We start from the raw sequence: 24,123 nt of genomic DNA, 5'->3' as shown, positions 1-24,123 counted from the left end.
CAGGACATTTGACATTAACAAAATGAAGGTCAAACTCCACGATTTAACCTCACTTGCAGTTACTTCCTCTTAGAAATTTTTAAGCATTAAGAAAAGCTTCGCATATATATGGAAATGTGGCAGACGTGAACACACAAACCCTTTATGTGACGACACATATAAAGAGATGATGTGTGGTCTTTAGGAGGCATGTATTTACAATTCTATCTTTATGATGCTTTTACATCACTTCATTGTGGCTTCTAAGGAAAAGGTCACACCAGAAAAAAATTCAACTAAACTATAATTTATTTGCAAACGCTATCATTTTTATGCTATCATTTTTAAGCTATCATGACCTATTAGTACTTTAGATTTAACACTGAATATTTCCCTGAGAAATAGTTGCAGTGACTTTTTTTTCAATTCTGGATTCTTGATTCATCCATTGCATTGCCATGCATTGTACGTGCAATAAATGTTAAACAACTGTGTCCTTAATCTGTCTCTTTCATACATAAACAGATATGTTCTATGACAACTAAAGGATCACCTAACCAAAGGACCTGACAAATAATGGCACTGCTGCAAACTGTGTAATAATCCAAGTCCTTTATAATGCTGTAAGTCAAACACAGATATGTACCATATGGTGAGGGTCACTGAGGAGTGGAGAAGACATTTCAAACATCTTAATGTATGATCTACTGAACCATAATGTATGATGTCATTCTTAGCCACTAAAAAGGATCATCCTCACTTTTTCATTACCGAGCGGGTGACTCAGTCATTTTGGGATAACTGATAGGAGTTGTCAGGAATGCCACCCCTGCCAGCACCTGAATTAAAGACAAACACGCATAGGCATTGTCAGCTTTTCTTTCTTTTTTTTCCTGTGGCTAATTTATAGCCAAGAGTCAGGGGAAATGACTCTGTTGCTACCAAAGAGAGTTTGTGCACCCCCACCTCAACCCAAGCCATGCATCCAGGCAGGAAGGTACAGAGCTGTTACTAACAGCTTCCTGGAGCTGCTAAAACTCCATGCAACCCTGATTTGTGCAGTGCCACTTGTCAGGAGTCTAACGCCGAGGGGGAAGTGAGAACAAACGTGTCTCTGGCTTTCACAGGTCGAGTTGTGAGGCTGTAATTATTGTTAGAATTTGTGAGGGCAAAACACTTTTTCTTATATCCCCCTTGTTTGCTGGTACAGACTGTTTTCATGAGTTCAGGGAAGAGCGAGAACAAGTAGCCAAGTAGCACAATGTCCTAAAATAACCTCACTCTCTTATTTCCCTTGGAAATACCCAGAGTGAGTGTGAGTGTGTGTCTCTGCGTGTGTGTGAGAGAGAGAAAGAGTCAGAGAGAGAGAGTTTGAGCTTGTCTATCTGTGCGGATAAAGGTTTGTATGTGATCTTTTAATCTTTGCTCATATGCAAGTTTGAGCCTGTTTGAGTGAATCTGCATGTGCAGTCTAGACTGCCCCATGGCTAATGGTGTGACATGCACTCTGGGCAACTGTTACCCTACCCCAGCCGTCTTTAACCAATAGATTGGTATAAATAAATTCAGAATAGTTTTCTTATAAATAATGGAGTTGAAGATACAGAGTTAATTTAGTTTGTTTTTTTTGTTTGTTTGTTTGTTTTTAGTTCTACTCACAAGGAGGAAGCTGCATTAACCTTTCCTTTCACCGTTTCATAAAAAGTGGTATTCAGTTGACTTTCTGTCCACCCCACCCCCCTCCAGTGTCCTGAGTAGACTGCTGAATCAGACCTCTCTCTCTGTTTCTTTTACTGCTGAACCATTGACTTCTGTTGGCCTGGCGAGCCTCTCTACATTACCAGTGACCTTTGGTTGGTCTCATTAAGGAATATTTACCGCACATTACATTTATCAATATAGATGCCTTCATTAAAAGGACAGTGATATCATAGATTCAGGATCGCTTCAGTGACTTCAGGCCCTGGGGACCTTTTTCAATATACTCCACCACAGTATGTCTCTCGTTTTTGCAAATTTGCATTTTGATGAGATACTGGTAAAGAATACCATGCGCACCTAATACAAAACAGCTGCTAGCCTAACCCAACTGAAATCCAGACCATGAAAGAAAGCTGTTTAAGCAGCCTATAAAGGCATATCTGTACAACGGCTGTAGCATAACACTTTCTCCCAAAAGCATTGTGTTTTCCAATCAGAAGCTGGTGACAGTTAGGTGGATTGATTTGATTTTATACCAAAGCCTGCCCTTCTTACCTCAAAGAAGGGCAGGCTTCTTGTTTTCTATTTTTGTTTTGATTAGTACCTTTTAAAAATACACAGTTTTGGCATTCCACAGGATCTGTGTGAAAATACCCAATTCCACCTATGCAGTTTTAATAAATGGAACTATTTATTCACCTTATGTGTACAATTAGTCTTAAATTAAAGTACAAACTAAAGGAACACATAGTATCCAGGAGATGTAGGTGCACTCTTTCATTAAAGAAAAACTCAGATGCCATTGCTGCTTTCATCATCTGAATGGGGACCTTCCCAAGCTCAGTGTTATCAGAATGTTGGAGATGTTGCTGGATCTACTGTACCTTTGAGAGCTTAGACATGACCTGGTTACGTCGCACACAAAATAGGAGAGCTGATAGTGCTACAACACGCACCCCAATCTGCACAGCAATGGCCCTCCTGGAAGTGAGGAAAACCACCTGCTGGTGTGACTGTCCAATGCTCAGCTGGATGATCTGCTGGAAAAAGTTGCTACCTTTGGTCCTGAATCACAGACAGGAAAGTATCAATGCAGTCCATCTGCAGCTTCATACTGACCATCAACCTGCAGAAAATGTCTGTTGCCAGATGGGCTAAAATATCAAAAAATATGTGGTACAACCAGTCTGTGGGCTACTCCTGCTTTGCTGCTGTTTGTGCATCAGGTAACCTGGGAGGAGAGTTAAGTTCTGAAACCAAGTGTTAAACAATGAAAAGTATCCACTGCAGCCACTGTTTATCCATTTTGTATTTTTGTATTTTTTTATGCTTGCTGGGACTTTGGAGAACTGCAGAGGAGCATTTTTGTGGTGGCTGAAAACCCCTTTCCGTAGGCGAATACTTCTCCAAATGCACACTACCACGTTAGCATAAATTAAGCATAATGGAGGCCCCGGAGCAGACCAGGAACATGCGGTAGAGATTACATCTCTGGGCGGGCTGGTTGCATGTTTATTTAAATTACACTGAGGTCAAAAAAGATGGATTGATTTCCCCCTTGAAATACGACACTTGAAATTACTGAAAACGAATTTATACCAGAATCAAAAGTGATGCCAGAATCAAAGAATGGTAAATAAGCTTTTATTTAATAGTATGGATTGCACTTTGCATAAAAGCTGCAAGCTGTATAAAAAATTTAAAAAAGTACAGATTTTAGTTTTAAGAAACTTGCAAATTGATTGTACTTGTAAAAAAAAGAAAAAAATCTTTAGATTTCATTATTTGCATATGTGATAATACTTTTATTATTTCTTTTTTTGTTCATTTTGTTTGCATTTTTTTGCTCTTATATTTTTGGTTTTAATAGTAAATTCTTCTTGGGTCCCCCAGGGTCCAAGTGGTATTCCATTTATCCAAAAAATGTGGTTAGGTTGAGGGTTAAAGGGTCAGTTTACCAACATGAGAGAAAACATATTATCTTTAGTATTTTCAAGCCAGATATGTAGCTACAGTGTTTGAAAGACCTTATAAGCTATGATTGTAGGTAGACACAGTATTTTGTTTTCAGGTTTTTATTAGTGTATCCCAATTTCTTCACCGTGACTTGTAGAGTTGGCTAATGGCTAATAAATGTGCTGCTTAAGGTAGGGTGACGCATGACCCATAAACACTGGATTTCACCTTGATGACAGATGGCTGCACCTAAACAATTAATAGCACAGATCTTGTTTTGCCCTTTTGTTTTTCACGTAGAACAACACCAAGGTAACACATCCAGGACGGTGGATGTGCACAGTGGAACGTTTGGTATGTAGCCTTGAATACGTATAACGACAACAGAGGGAGAAACAGCGCCTTGGTTTTATGTGTTTAGATAACGAGGACATTACAGATAGTCTCGCACACATGAAGAACAGTTAAGCTATAATACATGACATATATTTAATACTCATTAAACAAAAGATGTGGTAGCTGGAATTAATTGTGGCTACCTTTCATGAACGCCAACCCCCCTACGCCCAAAAGCATAAATGGTCTCTCCCACCGTAGCGGCGTCTGTCCTGTGCGGCGCTGACTGCAAATCAATGAAGCCCGTATAGTCGCTAAGTAGAAAAGAGACGGGGCTGGGCGACTGAAGTTGGGACAATTTGCGGAGGTTTCTGTTGCCGGATAGTCGACGACAACAAGGATATGTATACAGCGAATATGCGCAGAAACCAGTTTTCTTGTCTTTTAGCGGAGTAAGGAGGATATCTATCAACATATATTCTACTTGTACTTGGAGTTTGGTGCATTTCACCTGAAATCTGTAGCTTTAGCAACAACTAACACCCACTGTCCAGTTGAGGATGATTTTTGCCAATACTGGAAACCCGATAAGGACTCCTCATCGCAAACAGGTAAATAAACAAATATTTACTAAAGACCAGGCTTACGACGTAAAGTTGCCTCGTCGGCAGCCTTATGGAATAAGTCTGTATGACAGAATCGCACAGCGCACATAAACCAAATGTGAACCGAGAAAACTTTTTTTTACTTGTTATTTAAAGTGGCAGCGTTCACGTTTTGTGATGTAATCGCCACATAGGCTACTTATGAATAATGAGAATACCTGCTGCTCCTGGGCTGCGGTCCAGGTCCTGTAGTAGGGACAACATGAACTGGCCATCGACACCACTTTACATAAACTAAACCCCGCATAACAACTTCTAGGGTGCATGTTTACTTGCACCAGTCTCTATTTTGTTTGGTTTCTGTTTCAGTGCGCTCTCTGTCAGCGCAGTAAGCCACTGGCTGCTTTATCTATTCGAGAGTAAATGCATTCACTGAGTTTACTTGCTGAAGGCTACAGATCTTCCCCTCTATAGCGTATAATTACACAGTATGGATGCTTCATTGCCCGCTGATGGATTTACTTTGTGCCAGTTACATATAGATGTCGAAAACACCCCTTGAGTCAATGGTTTGAATAAGCATATTTACTTTGCGCTGCTCATGCTGTTATCCTGTGGCTAGAGCTCCATGGGTGAGGCCTGTTACTGGAAACCCTGTGTATATTTCCGGCTAGGATATGACGGGCTCCGCTGGTCTGTAGCTGGCTGATAAGATGTCGTCCTCTCCCCCATCTCAGTCTCTCGCACTCCTGCATCAGCTAGTTGTCTGAAAGCCAAATTCACTTTCAGCCCCACAGAAAAAGGGAGGTTACAGCCACCTGAGTCCCAGGCTTTGAAACATGAAGCTGTGGTCTTTGTGGCCGGAATCCTCTTTTAAGATCGCCTTGCCTTGTGTGTTGGTGTTATAAACAGTCACCGAGTTGCATGCATATAGGGCATGTCTCACTTTATATTATGTGGCATTTAGAGCTGAAAAGAGTTTCTTTTTTTTTAAAACAAAACTATTATTCAGCAGTGACTCTGCCAAGTTTAAAGATATAAGTTTTAAAGATATAACTTGAAGAAAAACAACCAAAAGCTCCATCTCCTTTCCTACTGTTTAAGTTCTTAATATGACAAATATATTTGTTAATGATGTACCCAGAGATAGCATCAGCTATGCTTTTTTTTTTTTTTTTTTTTTTTTCCAGGATGTGATTCATGTCTGCTTAAGAGTCTGTCTTTTGAGAGACCAAGAATTTAGCTTTAATAAACTTGCCTTGCCTTGCCTTGCCTAATAAGACTTGTCTTATTTGTTATTCTTGGTTTTGGGTGGCACATTGAACTGTTGTATCAAAGCAAGAGGGTTCTTGCTCTGTGTCTGCTGACTGTGTGGAGTTTGAATGCTCTCCCTGTGCCTCTCTCGATACTTCCTCCCAGAGTCCAAAAATATACTTGTTAGGTTAATTGGTGATGCTAAATTGACCGTAAGCATGGCCTTGTTGGCTCTGTGATGGAGTGGTGACTGGTTCAGGGTGTAGCCACCCACAGGCTTAAGTCCTCCCATAACCATCCACAGGAATATAAAAGGATTAGGTATAGTGTATTTTAATGAAACTGTGAAGATTAAAAAAAAAGATACAGGAGGTGTAGTAGCTAGTTAAGATTGAACATGGATGATACGGTACTTGCAGAATCCCAGTAAGGTAATTATTGTTTACATCTTTTGGCCTGACAATATGTGAAAACTCTGTGTTTGCTGTTATCAAGAGAAACACCATCTTAGGCAATTAATAATTTGACTTTTATCAGTTGTTTCTCATTAATCTCATTCTGTTCAAATTGTGTAGCAATCTCACCATGCTTCGAAAAGCGGGTGACTGGTGGTTAAGGGTGAGGGAGATAGAGACTTTTGCCCCCAGTCAGTGGGAAAACAGTAGGTCAGGCTTGTTTCATGGTGAAGGCATGTGAGGCAGGCGACCAGTTGGTCACAAGAGAAGATCCTCTAGGCTGACGTCCAGATTTGGATTGCTCAATCCTGTCACCACTTCGTGCTTGGGATGCCATCAGCTTCCTCTCAGCGTGTGATTCTTCAAAGAGGGGGGTGGGGGGAGGGATTGGAGGTCGGGGGTAATCACTGTCAGATAGCGAGGAGGGAGACAAATCCCCAAGGGGAGAAGTTCTGTCAGACTGGGACATCTGTGTCTTGTAAACACAAAGCTCAAAGTTGCTCAGTCGCCAGAGGACTTTTACTTTTGCTTTTTTTTTTATATTCCCCGCCTTCGATAAAGAGGCTCAGTAGCTAACAAACACAATGCTGACACTGAAAGCGTTGGTTCGCTTTGTGAAAAGACTGTCATACATATATATTGAAGTCTGAAAAGCCGTCCCTAAATAAGTAAAGCATGTTATAGCAGAATATTGAGGTTAAAGGGTTTAGAGCTACACCTTAGATGGCTGCAGATAGCTTATTCGACACCCTGAGGCATTGTGACGTTAGTGTGATGCTGATGTCAAAGCTACAGGTGGCTGTGTGGGCTGATTATGCTGACTGCAGAGGTATGTTGGGGATTGCCCTGTATCTATGAATCAGTGGTATGCAAAAAATAATAATAATAATTCTCACACTGGACATTACATGTTTCCATGATGGTTTCCAGGGTTCAGACAGATCCTTGTTTTTCCCCTTGTGCGTGTCTATTGTAACAACATGTATGAATGGATAATAAACCCTGTTTGATTTTTGATGAACCCTTGAAACGAGTCTAACCTATTGTTTCCCTGACGTACAACAGCAACCTGCTCTATTGTCACATCCCATGGCTCCACCCAGCCCGAGCACCAACAGCAGCACCAACAACAGCAGCAGCAGTAGCACTGCAGGCTGGGAGCAGCTCAGCAAAACAAACCTCTACATCCGAGGCCTGTCCCCTTCAACTACAGATCATGACTTAGTCAAGCTCTGTCAGCCGTGAGTACCACCGTCCTGCGCTGTCCTTTATTATCTGCCATTGATCATTCATTGATTTATTTTAGTTTGCACTGATTGTGACTAATGAAAAACACTATATGGACAAAAGCACTCTGGAATATCGCACCATGAAAGCCCTCAGTGCACAATTTTTGTCCTGATGTTTATGCAGGGAAGGTTTAAAACTCTGCCGTCGCTGAGTCAGCAGAGCGTTGACGACTTTTACACACTGTGCACTTCAGCACTCAGCAACCTGGCTCTCTAACTTTACGTGGTCTGCCACTACATGGCTGAGTTGATGTGCTTACACTTACAGTTAATTGTAGAATATCCAGGAGGAAATAAATTTCACAAACCTGTTGCAGGGGTGGTATCGAATAACCAGTTCTTTTACAATTGCTTGTAAAGGTAGACTGCGTGGCTTGTTGCTTTATTTTTATACAGCTGAATTCAAAGATTAGGAGGTGTGGCCCAGTGCTTTTGTTCATATACTGTAAATTTATGAGAATGCAAACAGGTTGACGTAAGAGGTAAATGTGTCATTTTAGCAATATAACAGCAATATTCAAGGATACACTTCAATACTGATTTAATAGTTATCTCAAGGACTATACATGGAAAGAGAAAAATAGAACATAACTCAACTTGACAGCATACAGGGCACAGAGTCAAAGATTTCATATATCGTATGTGTGGGGGGGAAAAAAAGAAAAGGTATGCACTGAGCTCATTCACAGCCCTCTTTGCATCCTAATTGCTTTTTATATACCAAGGAGACAGACCATGGCGCATCAGAAATTTCATTTCCTTTTCTCTCTGAGGCCCCATCTTAAAAATATGACAGTGAATAAGAAGGAAAAATGTGCGGTTCATTTGTATGCAGAGGCTTATAGGTAAATTTCAGGTCCAAAAGAAAATTTTTGACCCTGGGGATTTTTTTGTTTTTCCGAATCATGTGAGGATGTAGTTGGAATCATTTTATTTGTCGTGGTGTATATAGGTGCATCGCAGAGATCACATCAAACGTGCTGCTTACCACTTCCTTTTTAAATATGGGAGCAAACAAGACTTGACTTGTGCATTCAGAATACCTCACTGGATCACAGCGAATGATCTGAAAGTTGTGATAAGCGGTTACGTGTTAGGTACATGCAAATGTTCTGCATTTTGATGGTTTTGTAAGAGAAGTAACAGGATCTGTAGTTGAGTAAATTAAAATTAATGTTCAGGAGAAAGAGGGGTCATAAGTTCATGCTCTTTCACCCAGTTTAGCATCTGTAGCTTATATATCCTCCAGTTTGTTTCAGGTTACATTGTGTCCTGAAGCAAGGGCATATAAACCCTTCAGATTGGGGAAAATACTGTACAATTTAAAAAAACAAAACTAAATAAAGATTCTGGAGATTTTCCTTTTGTCTTGTTATTCCCAGTTTGGTCACAGATTTTATTACTAACCCTTTTCTAGTTTGAAGAGGACTAAACGTTGTACCTACAAAAGCACTTTTTATCTCTATTACATAATATTTGTGACAGAGCAATTTAGGGTTTTGTCTTAAGTAACATGGAAATTTAAAAAGGTGTCTTGATTAAAAGGGAAAGCATAGGAGCAATGTAGTGAATGGAAACTGTGGTGACCTGTAAGCATGACATGCAATGCAAAATGGTCAAGTAAACCACTTTGCATTTACTAAACTAATTTAAACCTTCAAGCGATGGATTGGAAAGACGGCTAATGCCAAGAAAGAATCATTTGAATGCGATAATCTTTGTATTTCATGAGGCATGGGTCTGTCAGTACTTTAGAGAAATCTGTCAGTGAAAAAGTCTTCTGTGAAGACAGTTTTAATGTGTATATAGTTCACTACTAAGCCTAAATATAATCTTGAAACAGCCTGTGACACATAGACTATGCAAGGATGTTGCCCTTCAGCGACCCTCCTTCTTGCAAGAGACAATGAGACTGTTAAAAGTTTAAAACGCTGGTTTAGGTAAAGGGACTATTTGAAATTGGAGATTACTTGTTTGCAGCACTGTGGGGTTTTCAGCACCACATGGAAACCACTTCCTGTTTCTCATGTTTTTACAGTGATGTCATGGATTGTTGCTCAACCTCTTCTCTCAGTCAAAGTGTTTTATAACTGGCTTTGTCTGCTAACAATACCTCGCCTTTCTGCTCCTCCCATAGGTATGGCAAAATTGTATCAACAAAAGCTATCCTGGACAAGGCTACAAATAAGTGCAAAGGTGTGTCATCTTCTTTTTTTTTTTTTTTGTCTTACCAGCACTGCCCTCTTTTATCTCTCTTGAGATTCAATGTGCATGAAAGGAAACTGCCACGCAAGATATATAGCACCTACACATTCCTAAAATTCTCCAAAAACTGCAGCATCCAGGGTGTGACTTCTGTCATTAAAAAAAAATCAAGCAGACATGTAGTTTCAGATCATTTCAGGAAACAGACAGTCAGGCTGTTTAAAGCTGCCTCTCAGCTCGTGTTATTTTAAGCAGCGGCTCTTGTCGCTGGTTTGTCGCTATCATGCACGCTGCCTAGGAGGAAGACGTGCCCAACTCTTCCTCTTCTTGCTGAGTGACACTGTTGGTCTTATTCCAGTTCTAGTAGATTGCTCACCTGACTAAAGCAGGGCTTGCTGAATCTCTAGGGGTAATGGGATTAAGAGATCGCGTTGTCACTCTCTACTGGATTATAGAGATGCCAGTAAATCAAAGTCCTTCAGTGAAATGAGAAACCGTTAAAGACCTTGCGAGGCTCTGACTGAATTTTAAATAGAACAGGCTTTTGCGATGACCTTATTTATCCACTTTAAAAACTGCCTTATTTGGCTTTTTTACTGTTTTCATAAACTGTCAGACCGGATTCACATAAAACAGTGTGACCCATTTTTTTTTTTTTTTAGCTGGAACTGTTCTGATACGTTCATCATAACTCATTTTAAATGTGTTCTATATATCAAGAGCAGTAGAAGCTATAAACTATGTATACACCCTGTTTGTACCCCCATTACAAAGAGCTGAACTGACCCACTGGTATCTGCAGCCTCAGCACTTTTTTTTTCCCCCCCCTACTTTCGAAAAACATGCTGCCACACGCACAAATCAAGCATATTTATATGTACAAACAGAAAGAACTATATCATGTAATATACAAAAATACACATTTTAAAGTTACATCTTAAAATATAGAATGAATAGTTATCTCAAGGATAGCTATTGGTGGTTCTATCATTATCTGTTCCTGGTATAGAGAAATTCCTTGTAAGAGCAAGTCCCATCACTTGACATCGATCTTTGAAATGCCTCTGAGTAGTTATTTGGGCAGTTATTGTGATGACCCCTTCTAAATGAATGAGGAGAAGGCTGTAGGTTTAATTTCAGTGGTCACTGGGGCATAAAAGTCAAATCCAGCACAAACTATTAAAAAAACTTTTGGCAGCCACTTGAAGCAATAAATCACTTTAATAAAACCTGTCTGACAGTGAAGGAGATTTAAAGGTCTCAAAAAGCAACACATCATAACACGATCTAAAGAAACACTTGAGAAAGTCACTGTCATCTCTCTGCCTGGGAAGGGTTACAAAGCAAATTCTAAGGCTTTGGGACTCAATTGAACCACGGTGAAAGCTACTATACACATCTGGAGAAAGCTTGGAGCACTGTAAACCTTCCCACGGGGGACCAGCTGACCGAAATTACTCCAAGAACACATCAGTGACTTATCCAAGAGTTCACAAAAGAACCCAGAACAGCATTAAAGAACCTCAGGCTTCACATCTCTGTTAAGGTCAGAGTTCAAGATTCAACAATAAGAAACAGACTGGGCAAAAATGGCATGGATAGCAGAGTTCATGTAGAAAATCGTCTCACATTTGCCAAAAAACATCCTGATGATCCTGAAGACGTTTGGGGAAATGCTCTGTGGACTGACGAGACAAGCTGAACTTTTTGGCAGGGTCAGAAGGCTAACACAGCATTTCAGAAAGGGAATATCATTCCAACAGTGAAACATGGTGGTGGTAATGTGATGGTTTGGGGCTGTTTTGCTGCCACAGGACCTGGAAGACTTGCTGTGGTAAATTTAACCATGAATTCTGCTCGTGATCTCACACTGAAGCACATTTGGGTTCTGCAGCAGGACAATGATCCAGAACACACCAGCAAATCCACCTCTGAATGGCTTAAGTGGCCTAGTCAAAGTCCTGACCTGAATCCAACTGAGATGCTGTGGCATGACCTTAAAAAGCTGGTTCATGCTCAAACACTTTTTGTATGTCACACAGTTTAAACTGTCAACAACATGTTTCTCAGTTTGACTGCTGAGTGGCTCAGAGGGTCCCCTGTAGAGTTATTCAGAATTTGTTGAGAGCCATGTCTTCTCCTCATGTAATGTCTCTGGTCTAGAATGTCATCCTAATTATGTGTTTTATCCCCTCAGGATATGGCTTTGTTGACTTTGATAGCCCCGCTGCAGCTCAGAAAGCTGTGGCTACCTTGAAGACAAGCGGTGTCCAGGCTCAGATGGCAAAGGTAAGGCTTCATTGCAGACTAATCCTGATATCACATCAATACAAATCACTCAGCTTCACTCTTTGTCCTCCTTCTGGCTACTTGATCAACTTAAAACTAATCCTTAAGGTATTACATAGCAGGATTGCATGATATACGTTCCACAACCAGCATGCTCATTGGCTCTGATCACTGAATTGAATCATACAGGAAGTGTGTGCTGAGAACAGTCTCTATTTGTGTAATTACTGTATGTGTGACAAAAGTAACCCATGCACCAGTTTGTGGCAGCCTCTAGGTTGCTGCATGTGAATTATACAATTACTTGTAGCAGGGTTGTCAAACATAAGGGCCAAGGGCCAGAATTGGCCGCCAATTCTCCAATCTGGGCTACTGGACAGGAACAGGAAAAACAGGAATATGGGACACAATGTGCAGAGAGCTACCACAACTTTTTTCTGTAATTTTATACATTTATCATGTAGAAACACTAGCTTTTATTGTCATATCTCCGGGGTTAAATGTGCAGGTAAATGTCTTTACGCTGCCCGAAAGGGAAGTTTCACTTGTCTGGCCAAGATCAAAGTGGGCTGTATGTGGCCCTCAATGTAAAATGAGTTTTAATGAATATGTACTCTGCTGGATTGCAGTTGTTCCATTTGCAGTAATTATTAATGAACAAAATGGTAGGTTAATGTGTAACAGGTATTTCTGGTGTGTGTGTGTGTGTGTGTGTGTGCTTTAAACGTGATTTAGGAGTTGATGTTCAGTGAGCTTGGAGGTCATAGTTCATGTCTTGTCAAAAGAAAGTAGTAAGTACTTTTACTTGACTGCTGTCAAAAGGACTCTACCAAGACATTTGCTGAACCTCTTCCTGCAGCTTTCTCCCTGGTGTCGTTTTTGCTGTCATTAATAGTCTTCTTCACTTGCGTTCTATCAGTTTCCATTTTGGTTCTCATTTGTACAAAACTAGAAAACATTTGTTATCATTTTTTAGTACATTTCTGCTTTTGAGAGCATTCCAAAAAACTAATTTGTATCTGAGCTTTAAAAATAATCTGAAAGTTTGAGGATTTTAAACATTTAAAGAAACAACAACATTGTGACATGTTTGCTGGGATTGGTCAGTATTTCCTTGACTTGTTTTTCTTCTGTTGAAGCTTGCAATCAGTTGATGCTCAGCTGGATTGGATCTACTCATCAGAAGCTTGTTCAAGTAGATCAAGTTGCAGTTGTTGCTCAACTCCTATAAATATGGCTGTGAACTGCGTTGCGCGTTAAGTAGCGCCGTGATGATGGGAAACATGACATCAGGACAAAGTGACTCAAATTGTTCTGTGTCAAATTCTCAGGGCTTGACTGAAAGTTTTAAAGGTGCATGAAACTCCAGTGCACTTTGGAGAAACAGTATCAGTTATACTAAAATCGCAGTGACGCAGACCAGAAGTTACTATATCATTACGAAATCGATACATAAAGCTTTTTTCACAGATGCATGATTAGCAAAATAAAAAGTCAAAAACCAACAGAAGGCTCTCAGAATGTGAGTATTGATCTCTAAACTGCATTTAAAAAGAGGAGAAGCCAAATTCTCATGTAAATATAAGGAGTCAAGGGTACTACTGTGTATCAAATACTTTGTGACACATTGTTTTGGCAGTATTCAAGAAGTTATACTACAGCAGGACAATGTTCCAAAATATAGTCAACACTTTGCAAGAACCATTTTAACACCAAAGAAGACCACGGAGGACTTCACTCCACAATTACATGACCATAACCCGTCTGAATATTTATGGGGACACTTAATTAATGAGAGAAATCGAATACATTCCTCGTATCGTAGGAGGTTTTTTCAAACTGTAGTGGGATGACTTGGATCATCAGGCTTTGTAGAGTACATATCAGATCACGTACATGTTATCATTAAAACCACTAGGGGGTCATACCAAATACTAAAATAAAATTCTTTGGTGGTCTGTTTGTAACAAACATTATTTTCAGCTTTTATAAATGATGTTAGATTAGTTTATTAGAAAAGGCCCCACTCAATAATACATGAAGCAGAAGCAGCTCTGTCTGTTAACTTGAATGAAACACTTAAAAAGGAACTGAAGGTTGTGGAAGTTTAGAGAACAGACCATAAATTCATGTTACATTTGAGCAAAACAAAGCAGATTATATTACAGCTCTAAACAATATTTTAATATTTAATGTTTTATTTGAAATTGCTATTGTCTAAAAAAGTAGTACTGCGAGTAAAATTGGTGATGGTGACACAGCTCGATTATTTTTCATCACTTCATGTATATCCATGTTGATGTGCTCCTACGGTATGTCTGCCCAGGCTGATGATATTCTACCCACTTCAAAGACTTTTCATTAAATCTCCCAATATAATCGTATATTTACACAGCAGTGTTAGAGTTTTGAATATTGTTAAATGAATATACAGGAATATAAAATAACAGATGGTTCGATGGTGGGCTCTGAAGTCATGTTATTTAACTTGTGGCTTTATGTCTTTCAAAAAAGGAAATGAATAATTGAGAGTTGGTTTGGTAACAGTGGATTGTCTGGGAAAAAATAGTTCATCTTCCCACACAACACTGAGCAAGGAGCAAGTGTCCTGTGTCATTTCCGTGTCTGCGGTCCAATGGCATCTTGCTCCAACCAGTATGCTTTTTTTTTTTTTTTTTTTTTTTAAAATACAAACATTAAAAATAAATGTTTCTTAAGGTTTTAGATACGTCATTATATGCGTACCATTGTCATTGTTACTTCGATTTGGATCATTAAGGCAAAACTGAATCCAGATAGAAATAAGCTATTGAAGTCGACTTACTGGATCTTTAAAATGAGGTCATTCACCTCAATCTAACTTCTGTTTACATAAGTCACAAGTAACGGTAAGTACTGGGTCAAAATTCCCCATGAATATTTACAATTAAGTCATGTCTAACAACCATAAAAAGAAGCTCACTTATTGATTGATTTATGGGTGTCCACTCTGCTGGCAAAGATCTAACAGTTTCAGCAGAGCCTATGTGAACTTTAGCTTCACTTCCTGTTCTTAGCTGAAAGGAGTACAACCCGCTGTTTGCTTCTGCTGCTGATGTGTGTTTAGAGATGCTCTTCTGCATATGTTGATTGTAATTGGTCTTGCTGTCAGTTTAAAGCAATTTGACCGTTTTCCTCTGACTTCTAGCATCAACAGTATGTTGGATATTTTCTCCATTTCAAACTATTCTCTGTAAACCCTAAAGATTGCTGATCTGCTGGGATTTTCCCACACAACAGTTTCTGAAATACTCAGACCAGCCCATCTGGCACCAGCAACCATTCAGTTTTGAGGGTTAAATCCTATGTTTGAACACATTGCTATTGTTTGGTGTTGCCTAAGCTGCAGCTAATTTGTTGTCATTCCATTTTCTGTTATTGTTGCTGTTTATGAAAAACACAACACAGATGCCTATAGTGAGAGGCCTCTCCCCAGGGATTCATAGCTATCTCTTGCATTTCTGCTGATGCTCTTAAAATACATCAAGAAGCCAGCTGCGAGCCTTAAGCCACCATGAGCCGCATGCAAATATCATCTTATCAGTGCTCTTAGCCAACCCCTTATTACTGAAAACTCCCACATTACTGAGGATAAATAATATTGAATTCCTAAGGAAGTGGCTCCTTTCCTCTTCCGTCTACACATTACTAAAAAGTCAGTGTGGATGGGATATTACAAAGGAATATTTTTCCAGGTGTGTTTAAGGCATTTCTGGTATTGCAATTACAATGTTTTGATATATGTGCGCTTTGTTCTTTATTTCTTCTTCTTCGTCTTCTTCTTCTTCTTCGTCTTCTTAGCAACAAGAACAAGACCCAACAAACTTGTACATCTCCAACTTGCCTGTGTCTGTGGATGAGCAGGAACTGGAGAACATGTTAAAGCATTTTGGCCAGGTCATATCAACTCGCATCCTGAGGGACTCCAGTGGAGTCAGCAGAGGAGTGGGCTTTGCAAGGTTGGATTCTTTTGTAATTTATTGTCAGATATAGAACTTGAAATGGTATCGAGAGGTTGTTGTTGTTGTTGTTGTTGTTGTTGTTTCCCCCCCCCCCCCCGTGCATACTGCACTGGTATGACTAAACCAAATAAGCATGTGAAATAACTGAAAAACTTCTCTGGCCTCTACCTAGCATTGTATATTTTTTGTTGAAAAATTGTTGGATTGCTTCCTGGCCAAAAGAGGTATCTTTACAACTGTAAATGGGAAGAGACTACTTTTCGCCACTAAAACATAAGTGTCGTCAAGGCCAGGAATAGAAACATGTGGCATGGGCCTTTCCAGACAGGCAAGAAAATCAACAGGAAGTCTGATATTAACTTATTATTAACAATGCCACAGTTTTAATCACATTTGCTATGTTCTACTTGATTTTTACCAGTCATAAAGTAGAAATAAATCTTTATATCACTAAAAAAATAAATAAATAAACAAAAAAAATTCTTGTTGTAAAAATCTCAATGCCCTTTTCAGAATTTGTTTCACTTCTTAAAAATAATACCTAAAAACACATACACTGGGGCTGTTGTCGATTAACAAAGAAACTGTTCATGTATGGACAAATGGAAACGCCTTTAAAAATAGTTTCACAATGACTGGTTTATTTAATTGCAGTGATAATAATAGCTTCCGCCAGTCGTACTCGCGTAACCTGACATTTAACTAAAATACCTGACAGTCAAAGCCATGGTCAAGACTGGCAAAACAGAAATTATCATATTGCATCACGGGAATCTTTTTGTGCATGTCCAAAACCATTCAAGTTGATTCTACAAAAGATGCACGCTATGAACTTGTAGATAAAAATCACTTATGACAAACCACCGCTTCCACTAACTGATAAAGAAGTCATTTTAGGAAAGCACCTGACGCCTTGTTGCTGCAAATGTCACTTCTGTTGTTTTTCACTCTGTTTTTGGGCTTCAGGATGGAGTCAACGGAAAAATGTGATGCAGTCATTTCACACTTCAATGGAAAGTTCATTAAGACACCTCCAGGTGTAGCAGGTAAGAACATACACTATACCTATACTATATTTGGTGGTGTGTATTGTACAAAATACTGCATTTAAGGTTTAACACCTATGTCATTAACAAAAAGATGTGATAGAAAATAAAGTCTATTAGGGCTAGTCTGCATAAGATTGGGTGGAGTTGTATGGGCCAGATGAAGTGACTGGCTCAGTGGTTCATTCTTCCAACAGGAGTCAGTGAGTCTGCTGGTAAAGAGCTCATATACACTCAGCCCTAAGAGGCAGAGCATAGACAAAGAAAACGAAAGAGCTGCTCTGTGTGGCTTTCACTCCCTCTCTAAGCGTTTTAATTGGATTATTAGACTGAAGTAGTCTCTGCTGGCCGTGCCTTGGTCAGGAAGGGGAGGGGATTAAAGCTCCACAGCTGCCAAATTAGATGTCTGTGTTCCCAGGCTGGCTAGTAAATGTGTACTCCTAGGCTTCAGAGAGTGACTGACTACACAGAAAATAATGGCGAACAATGAGTCTGTGCAATAGTGTTTGTTAAACACAAATCTCATATTTCATTCTCTTGCCATGCCTCTTTCTTTTTTTTCTTTTTTTCATTTTAGCGCCAACTGAACCTTTGCTCTGCAAGTTTGCTGATGGTGGACAGAAAAAGAGACAAAGCCAGAATAAATTTGGCCAGAATGGTCGATACTGGGGAAGGGATGGTGACTCTAGACTGGTAAGTTGATGGAATGAGTCTCAGCTACTAATCCACGGGCAGATAGGAATAATAATAAAGGGCAAAAATCTGAGGCCTGTGCTATGAAGCAGGATTTGAAGCTCAGCAATGGTAACTTCAGATTTACTTGGTAGCTTGTTTTTGTTTCATGACAATAGTTTGGTTTTTGCCATAACAATTTAACTTGAAAACTCATCTGCTCCAGAAAATAGCGTCACTATTCCTAGAAAATCCCGTGGATTTTGGTGCAGATTCCTTAGAGGGTCTCTTAAGAGTCAATCTTGGGTATCTATGTAAGAAATCAGATTCTCAGTGGAAAGACTGAGGCCTATTGTTCTATGGGTCTTTGTATAATTATATGACACATTTAAAACACTAAAGTCTTGTATTCATTAACGTCATAAGATTTGCAGATAAACCTACTCGCCAGTTTAAATGTTACATTCTTTTTCTTTTGCTACCATGAAATTTGGATAGTATACCAGCTAGGGGGCGGCTCAAAGAATAAGACAAAATCTGTGATACACTATAAAAATACATCTAAACAACACATTATTCAATATTTCTGCCTTAATGGTGCCTTGATGTTTTCTTCCTTGCTTTAGCTGCTCATTTGCTTGAGATTACATTTTGCTTTTTATTTATTTATTTATTTTTTTATGCAGCTTACAGGTCTGTAAGCTTTTGTGATGCTGTGCCCATCAGTTCACTGATCACTAGGTTTGGGAAGTCCTGGGTTTAATTATGGAGATGGCACTGAGTAAGATAAAGGCATGCAGTAAAAGCTGTCACATTTCGCAATGTTGTGTTCAGCTTATTCAGAAAAGAAACGTTTGGCTGCTCCATTATTCACGAGGGGTCATCACAGCGGGGAGCTCCGCATGTTTCATTTGGCAGACTTTTTTTTTTTTAAATGTCGGATGCCCTTCCTGACGCAACCCTAAAGGGAATTCTGTCTCCTCCCAGGATCAAACTTGGGATTTGCTTGTTAGGGAAATGTGTAAATCACTACACTGTGGAGCCACTTCTTTTGCATGTACTGACTGACTTTTTTGTTTGTTTGTTTTAAGCCTGTTAGTAGCCCTCATCACTGCCAGCCGAGGTTTTTTATTCCCCTCAAAATCATTAATGCCTGTAAAATTGTCTGCTCATATTCAGTGTCCACCTATGTCATAGTTCTCTCAGTTCACTGACAGTGCTTCAGGTGATGCACTGTCAGTGATCATCATCAAACCACCTTGCTTTGTGACTATTATCACACAGTCCTTTCAGAGAAACCTGCAGCAGTGTAATAAACACTCCTTGTGTCTTATTTTAGAACTGCAAGCATTAAAAATGTCAGAAGTTAAAAATGTATATAGTAGGCTAGGAGATGGATTTCCTCAATCAGTTTCACAGAGACTAATAATACACATGACCACACTGCATACTCAAACATGGTGAACTTGTTTGCTCTGTCATTCACCCTTTGCACAGTCACAAAATGTGTCAATTGAGCATTAGCACCCCTTCAAGATGAATGTATTTATATATTACACTGTGAAGATAATCGGATTCCTTGGGCAAGTGCCAGAGAAATGCAAATGTACAAGCTAGTTCTGTCATTCAAGCTCAGGGCTTCTTGGTGACGTTGCAGAAAAGCTTTCTGGTTCTGCGAAAACTGGGGTGGTTTTTTTTTGTTTGTTTGTTTTTTGTTCTGTTTTGGTTTGTTTGTTTTGTTTTGTTTTTGGGGGGGGGGTTTACCAGCCAGGCTTTTCTCATTAACTGTTGGAACAAGCACTGACTCAAAATGCTACAGCTGGTTAGGATGATCCATTTCTCGCAACTCCATGGTATTTAAGCTGCAGAGCAAGAAAGATTGCACGGATTTCTGCTGTCTCTACTGTGGGTACTACTCATTGTACATAGACTGTACAGTCTGCATTCAGTCAGCGCTATATCAATAAGCTCTTTTTAAAGAGCAATTTCCGTGTCGCTGATCACCACTGAACTCATTCGTTTTATCGTATGGGTGTAACACTCCTGTCAGCAGATTATCCTGTCTTCGTTCCTAAGCTCAACATTAACTTGGGCTAAAGGTCCGACTCTAGTTTTAGTTCCTGTTCTACAGGGCATGAATGTATGTGTCATACAGTGTGTGCTATACCAAATGAATGAACTAAAAGGGAATTATAAGTAATGACTGCAACTTCTGTTCCCAAAAAAGAGGAACAAAGTACAACACCACTGTTGGTCTGTTTCTTAATGGCAAAGCGGCATCATCTGCAAAAAGAAGCCATCTAACATCTGGTTTGTGAAGGCTGGAGCACACTCATCATCACAGGTTCTTAAATCCTGGGATAGAAGTGTCAATTGATTCCTTGATACCTCATACAATGTGCGCCCCACTTCACGGAGCACAAGTTATAGCTATAAACGCTGTGACATTATTAGTCCACAGCATGTGCTGTTCAAGGCACTGCATTTCTAGTGCGTGGTAATAATTTCTGGCTGGTCTAGTGCTTTACACTTTGAGAAAACAAAACAAACCACCATCAGCTGACTGTGTTTGGTCAGTCAGTACAAACAGTGTTTATTTAAAAAAAAAAAAAGATGAACATCTTCTGTTCCCAACAAACAGAAGTGTGTGTGTATATAGACCCAGTGTCACGCCACAGATGATGGTTTTATGTTATTTAAAGTTGCAGACTTCATCTGAGTTGCTAAAGTCCTGTCTTCTTTTCCCTCAGGCTGGAATGACACTCACATATGATCCCAGTTCAGCTGCTATGCAAAATGGGTAAACTAGATTAACATGTGTAATGCACTGTTGTTGTTGTTGTTGTTTCAATATATTTACGTCATATAATATAATATTCTCAATACACTTTGACAGATTTTTTCCAGCACCATACAGTATGTCAAACAGGATGATTACTCAAACCTCCATGTCTCCCTACATGTCTCCGCTTTCCACATATCAGGTTTGAATACTTTTTCTATTGATAAATATGCACTTTAAAACATATGTATGTAAAATACATGAACATTGTAATAGAAATATGTGATTTAGTTTCAAAAATATTTGTAAAACATGTGTCTTTGAGATTTGAAATAGTTTTTGGGGGGGGGGTTGGAGATGTAGGTCAAGTATGTGACAAATGCCGGTATAGCCTTTTATGCTTGTTTATGTGCCATCGCAGTAGGACGTGATCTCTGGAAATAGCATTTGCTCTGAGCCAGACTGTTTACAGAGCGTGTTTGTTGATGTTCCAGATGCAGAACCCATCCTGGATGCCTCATCAACCTTACATCATGCAGCACCCAGTAAGAACAGGAGTTCTCCATATTTTGTTCTGCTGTTTCTCTTTTAATCATAATCTGTTAGTCACCAAATATGACTGTTTTGAATGGACTGTATGAAGCTGTGTATTTAATGACATATGCTAAATGATTTCTAACAGATTTAAAATATGATGGTCTTAGTTTGAAATGAGTTGGCAACAATATACAAACAGTGTCTGATGCGTCAGGCCAGTCGAGATGTTTATAGCCAACTTGCTCAACTTGTAAATTTCACCTTCTGCTACTTCTGCAGGGTACAGTGATATCGCCCTCTATCGACCCATCTCTGTCACTGCAGCCTGCTTCTATGATGGCGCCTCTCACTCAGCAGATGGGTCACCTCTCCTTGGGTAGTGCAGGAACGGTGAGAGAAACCTGCATGAGATTAACTGAGAGATTGTTTGACTCATTATACTTTTGCCTTAGAGGAAAAAAAAATTATTAAGATATGCTTATTTTGGTTTGTGAATAGTCTCATTTTCCATTTTCTTGCAGTTTATGGCTCCCAATACAGCTATGCAAGGAGCATATATCCCACAGTATCCACATCTGCCGACAGCCACTGTTCCTGTGGAAGTATGTGCAGCAACAAAATTGCAGCCCCACTTTTAGCAAAATATTTTGCCCCCCCCCCCCCCCCCCCCCCCCCCCCCCCCCCCCCCCCCCCCCCCCCCCCCCCCCCCCCCAAAAAAATGAGTACTTTCTTTCTTTTCAGGTTGAAAACAGTGGACAGTCACATGTGGACTCATCCGGCAATCATTCCCCCTATTCCTATCAACAAACCAAGTAGTGCTGAGGTAACCTTTGGACAACAGCCCACACAACAATGTCTACAAACGCAGCGGACGCTAAGGATCTTTCACTGTTTTGCTCAAATGTTTAAAGTGATACTATTTCGGGTATCGTTTTCAGAGCGTACACCTAAGTTCATCAAAGGATTCAAAGTTTATTTAAAGAAGTTTTATTTTCATACTAGAACGTTTATTTTTTACTAGGGGTCGCACAGGACACAAGAAAGAATCACGTGTCCAGTTGTGCAAAGATGTTTTCTGTTCACTTTTTTCCTGAGGATTTTTTTTTTTTTTTTTTTTTTTTTTTCCAAAATATTTGAAAATAACCTTTTTGTGCTTGCTGTGTGAGTGTGGATATGGTGATGTGTTTAGTGTTGTTGTTTTTTTCTTGTAAAGTGATTTCTTTTTTTTCTTAGAACTCAGTCTTGCTGTCTGAAAATCTGCCTTAATAGTTTTGATACATTTCTTGAACAGACCACCACAAAGCAGCAATAAGCCAAAAAAATTTTGATAAGAGCTCTCACCTGCAGGCGGTCTTTTTTTTTTTTCTTTTCTGTTTTTTTGTTTGTTTGTTTTTTTAATGGAACATGTGTTTTTGCTCCCTTCCTCCAAAACCTACTAGAGCAGCAAAAGAAATTTTCCAAAGATGATTTTATTGGATGGAATATTTATTTAGAAAGAAGGCTGTGCATTCGTGTGGATGTTGAAATGTGTTTTTTAGAATAGCTAAAATTAAGCTTGGTGGGGTGGGTGTAATTTTGTTTTGTTGGCTGTGCTTTCTCTTTTTAAAGGTGGTATTACTAATTGTCGTTTTGATGAGGTAGGTATTTTTCACTTTGCAAAAACGGGAAACATGGACGTATGATTGTGGAAAATTAATTAATCAAAGCCTTAAAATAGAACTTGGCCAAATGTTGCAAGAGTCGAAGGGTAAAAATTTGATGAATATGTGTATTTTATTGCGCCTCACTCTTTGATAGGAAACAATCAGACTTGGCACTTTCAGTTGTAGTTTACGTCACCAAAGCTTGTGAGGAAATGCCATCATTTGTCTCTATAACAAAGGTGACCATGCAAAAAAAGAGTGTAGATTGGACAGTGTGCCTTTTTTCTTTTTTTTGTACATTTACATTTAGTTCAGTACACACACAAGTATGAAGGAAGGCTCCAGCAAGTGCCACAGATGACTTTCATGGTAACAGGAAAAATGGGATGGTGCAACACTATAGTAAAGATTCATTTAAAAGGAAAAAAAACTGATGGAGTGCTACGGAAGCAATCTGATATGAAATAGTGCTTTAAAAATAAGTGGCAATTTGTTAAATAGTTGAACCATTTTAACTAAGGTGTCCTCTAGTAAGCCTGTGATTCGACCTGGTTGTCAGTCAGAGCAGTTATCTACCTCAGTTTTCTTTCTCCTCTGTATTAGGCCGGGTTAGCAGGTCCAGCCCGTCCTTCCAGACCAAATCCCACACTCAGGAGCCTGTCAGCCTGAAAGGAAACAGCTGTTTCCCTTTAGGGTTTTTTTTTTTTTTTTTTTTTTTTAAATACTTTTTGATTTTCCTCAAACCTGTTTCTTTTTTTTCTTTTTTTTTATCTTATTATGATGGAATAACATAATCACTATTGGGGACAGCTCTACTTGCGTTCACTCACTCAGTTTCATAGCCTTTTTGGCAGCAGATTCCACAGGCAAATGTAAAGGCTTTTCAGATTATCACTGACAGCATAGCTTTTGTGGTGTTCACTCAATCTGTGCTCGTTTATACAAACTTTGTGTTGAATCTACAAAGAGCAGCATTTCCTCTGTAGTTAGCTAGGTTGTGCAACAGATACAAAGGGCCAATTCTACTTGAGATTCTTGTGTAATGCCTGAGACTGACGAGTAATACTGTCCTGTGAGGTTAATGCTGCTAGCGGTGTCTGAACCAAGTGCCATAGTATCTGGGTCAAGAGTCGAAGAGGTGCATCAATAAAAAATTGCTCGTATAAGCAACCACCGTAGTGAACAGACATTAAGTTATATGAAAAAGTTCTAATTTATGAAGATTTTTGTACAGACGGCTTTAGGTAATAAGAGATTTTCTAGAGCTATATGAGTTACATGTTGTTGTTGTTGTTGTTTTTTTAACTTGTGCCACAATTGCCAGACTTAACTTGTTTGTACAGTTTAAGGGATCTCTCCTCTTTATTTCTGTT

General features: G+C 39.4%; 1 protein-coding gene across 1 annotated transcript; it reads left to right on the top strand.

The window, feature by feature from the left end:
* Positions 1–4,249: 4,249 nt before the first annotated feature.
* On the top strand, positions 4,250–23,170 carry LOC102306367 (RNA-binding motif, single-stranded-interacting protein 1). Its single transcript, XM_042219207.1, has 13 exons — positions 4,250–4,583; positions 7,352–7,527; positions 9,713–9,771; positions 11,978–12,069; positions 15,910–16,067; positions 17,037–17,116; positions 17,694–17,809; positions 20,539–20,588; positions 20,685–20,772; positions 21,065–21,115; positions 21,387–21,497; positions 21,629–21,709; positions 21,852–23,170. The coding sequence occupies exons 1-13, from the start codon at positions 4,533–4,535 to the stop codon at positions 21,921–21,923; spliced, it is 1,185 nt and encodes a 394-aa protein (XP_042075141.1). The 5' UTR covers positions 4,250–4,532; the 3' UTR covers positions 21,924–23,170.
* Positions 23,171–24,123: the final 953 nt, after the last annotated feature.

This window comes from Haplochromis burtoni, unplaced genomic scaffold, assembly GCF_018398535.1.
Source record: "Haplochromis burtoni strain Fernald_Lab_line unplaced genomic scaffold, NCSU_Asbu1 Contig_29, whole genome shotgun sequence".
Lineage (NCBI taxonomy): Eukaryota > Metazoa > Chordata > Actinopteri > Cichliformes > Cichlidae > Haplochromis > Haplochromis burtoni.
This window is presented reverse-complemented; position numbering and strand designations above follow the sequence as displayed.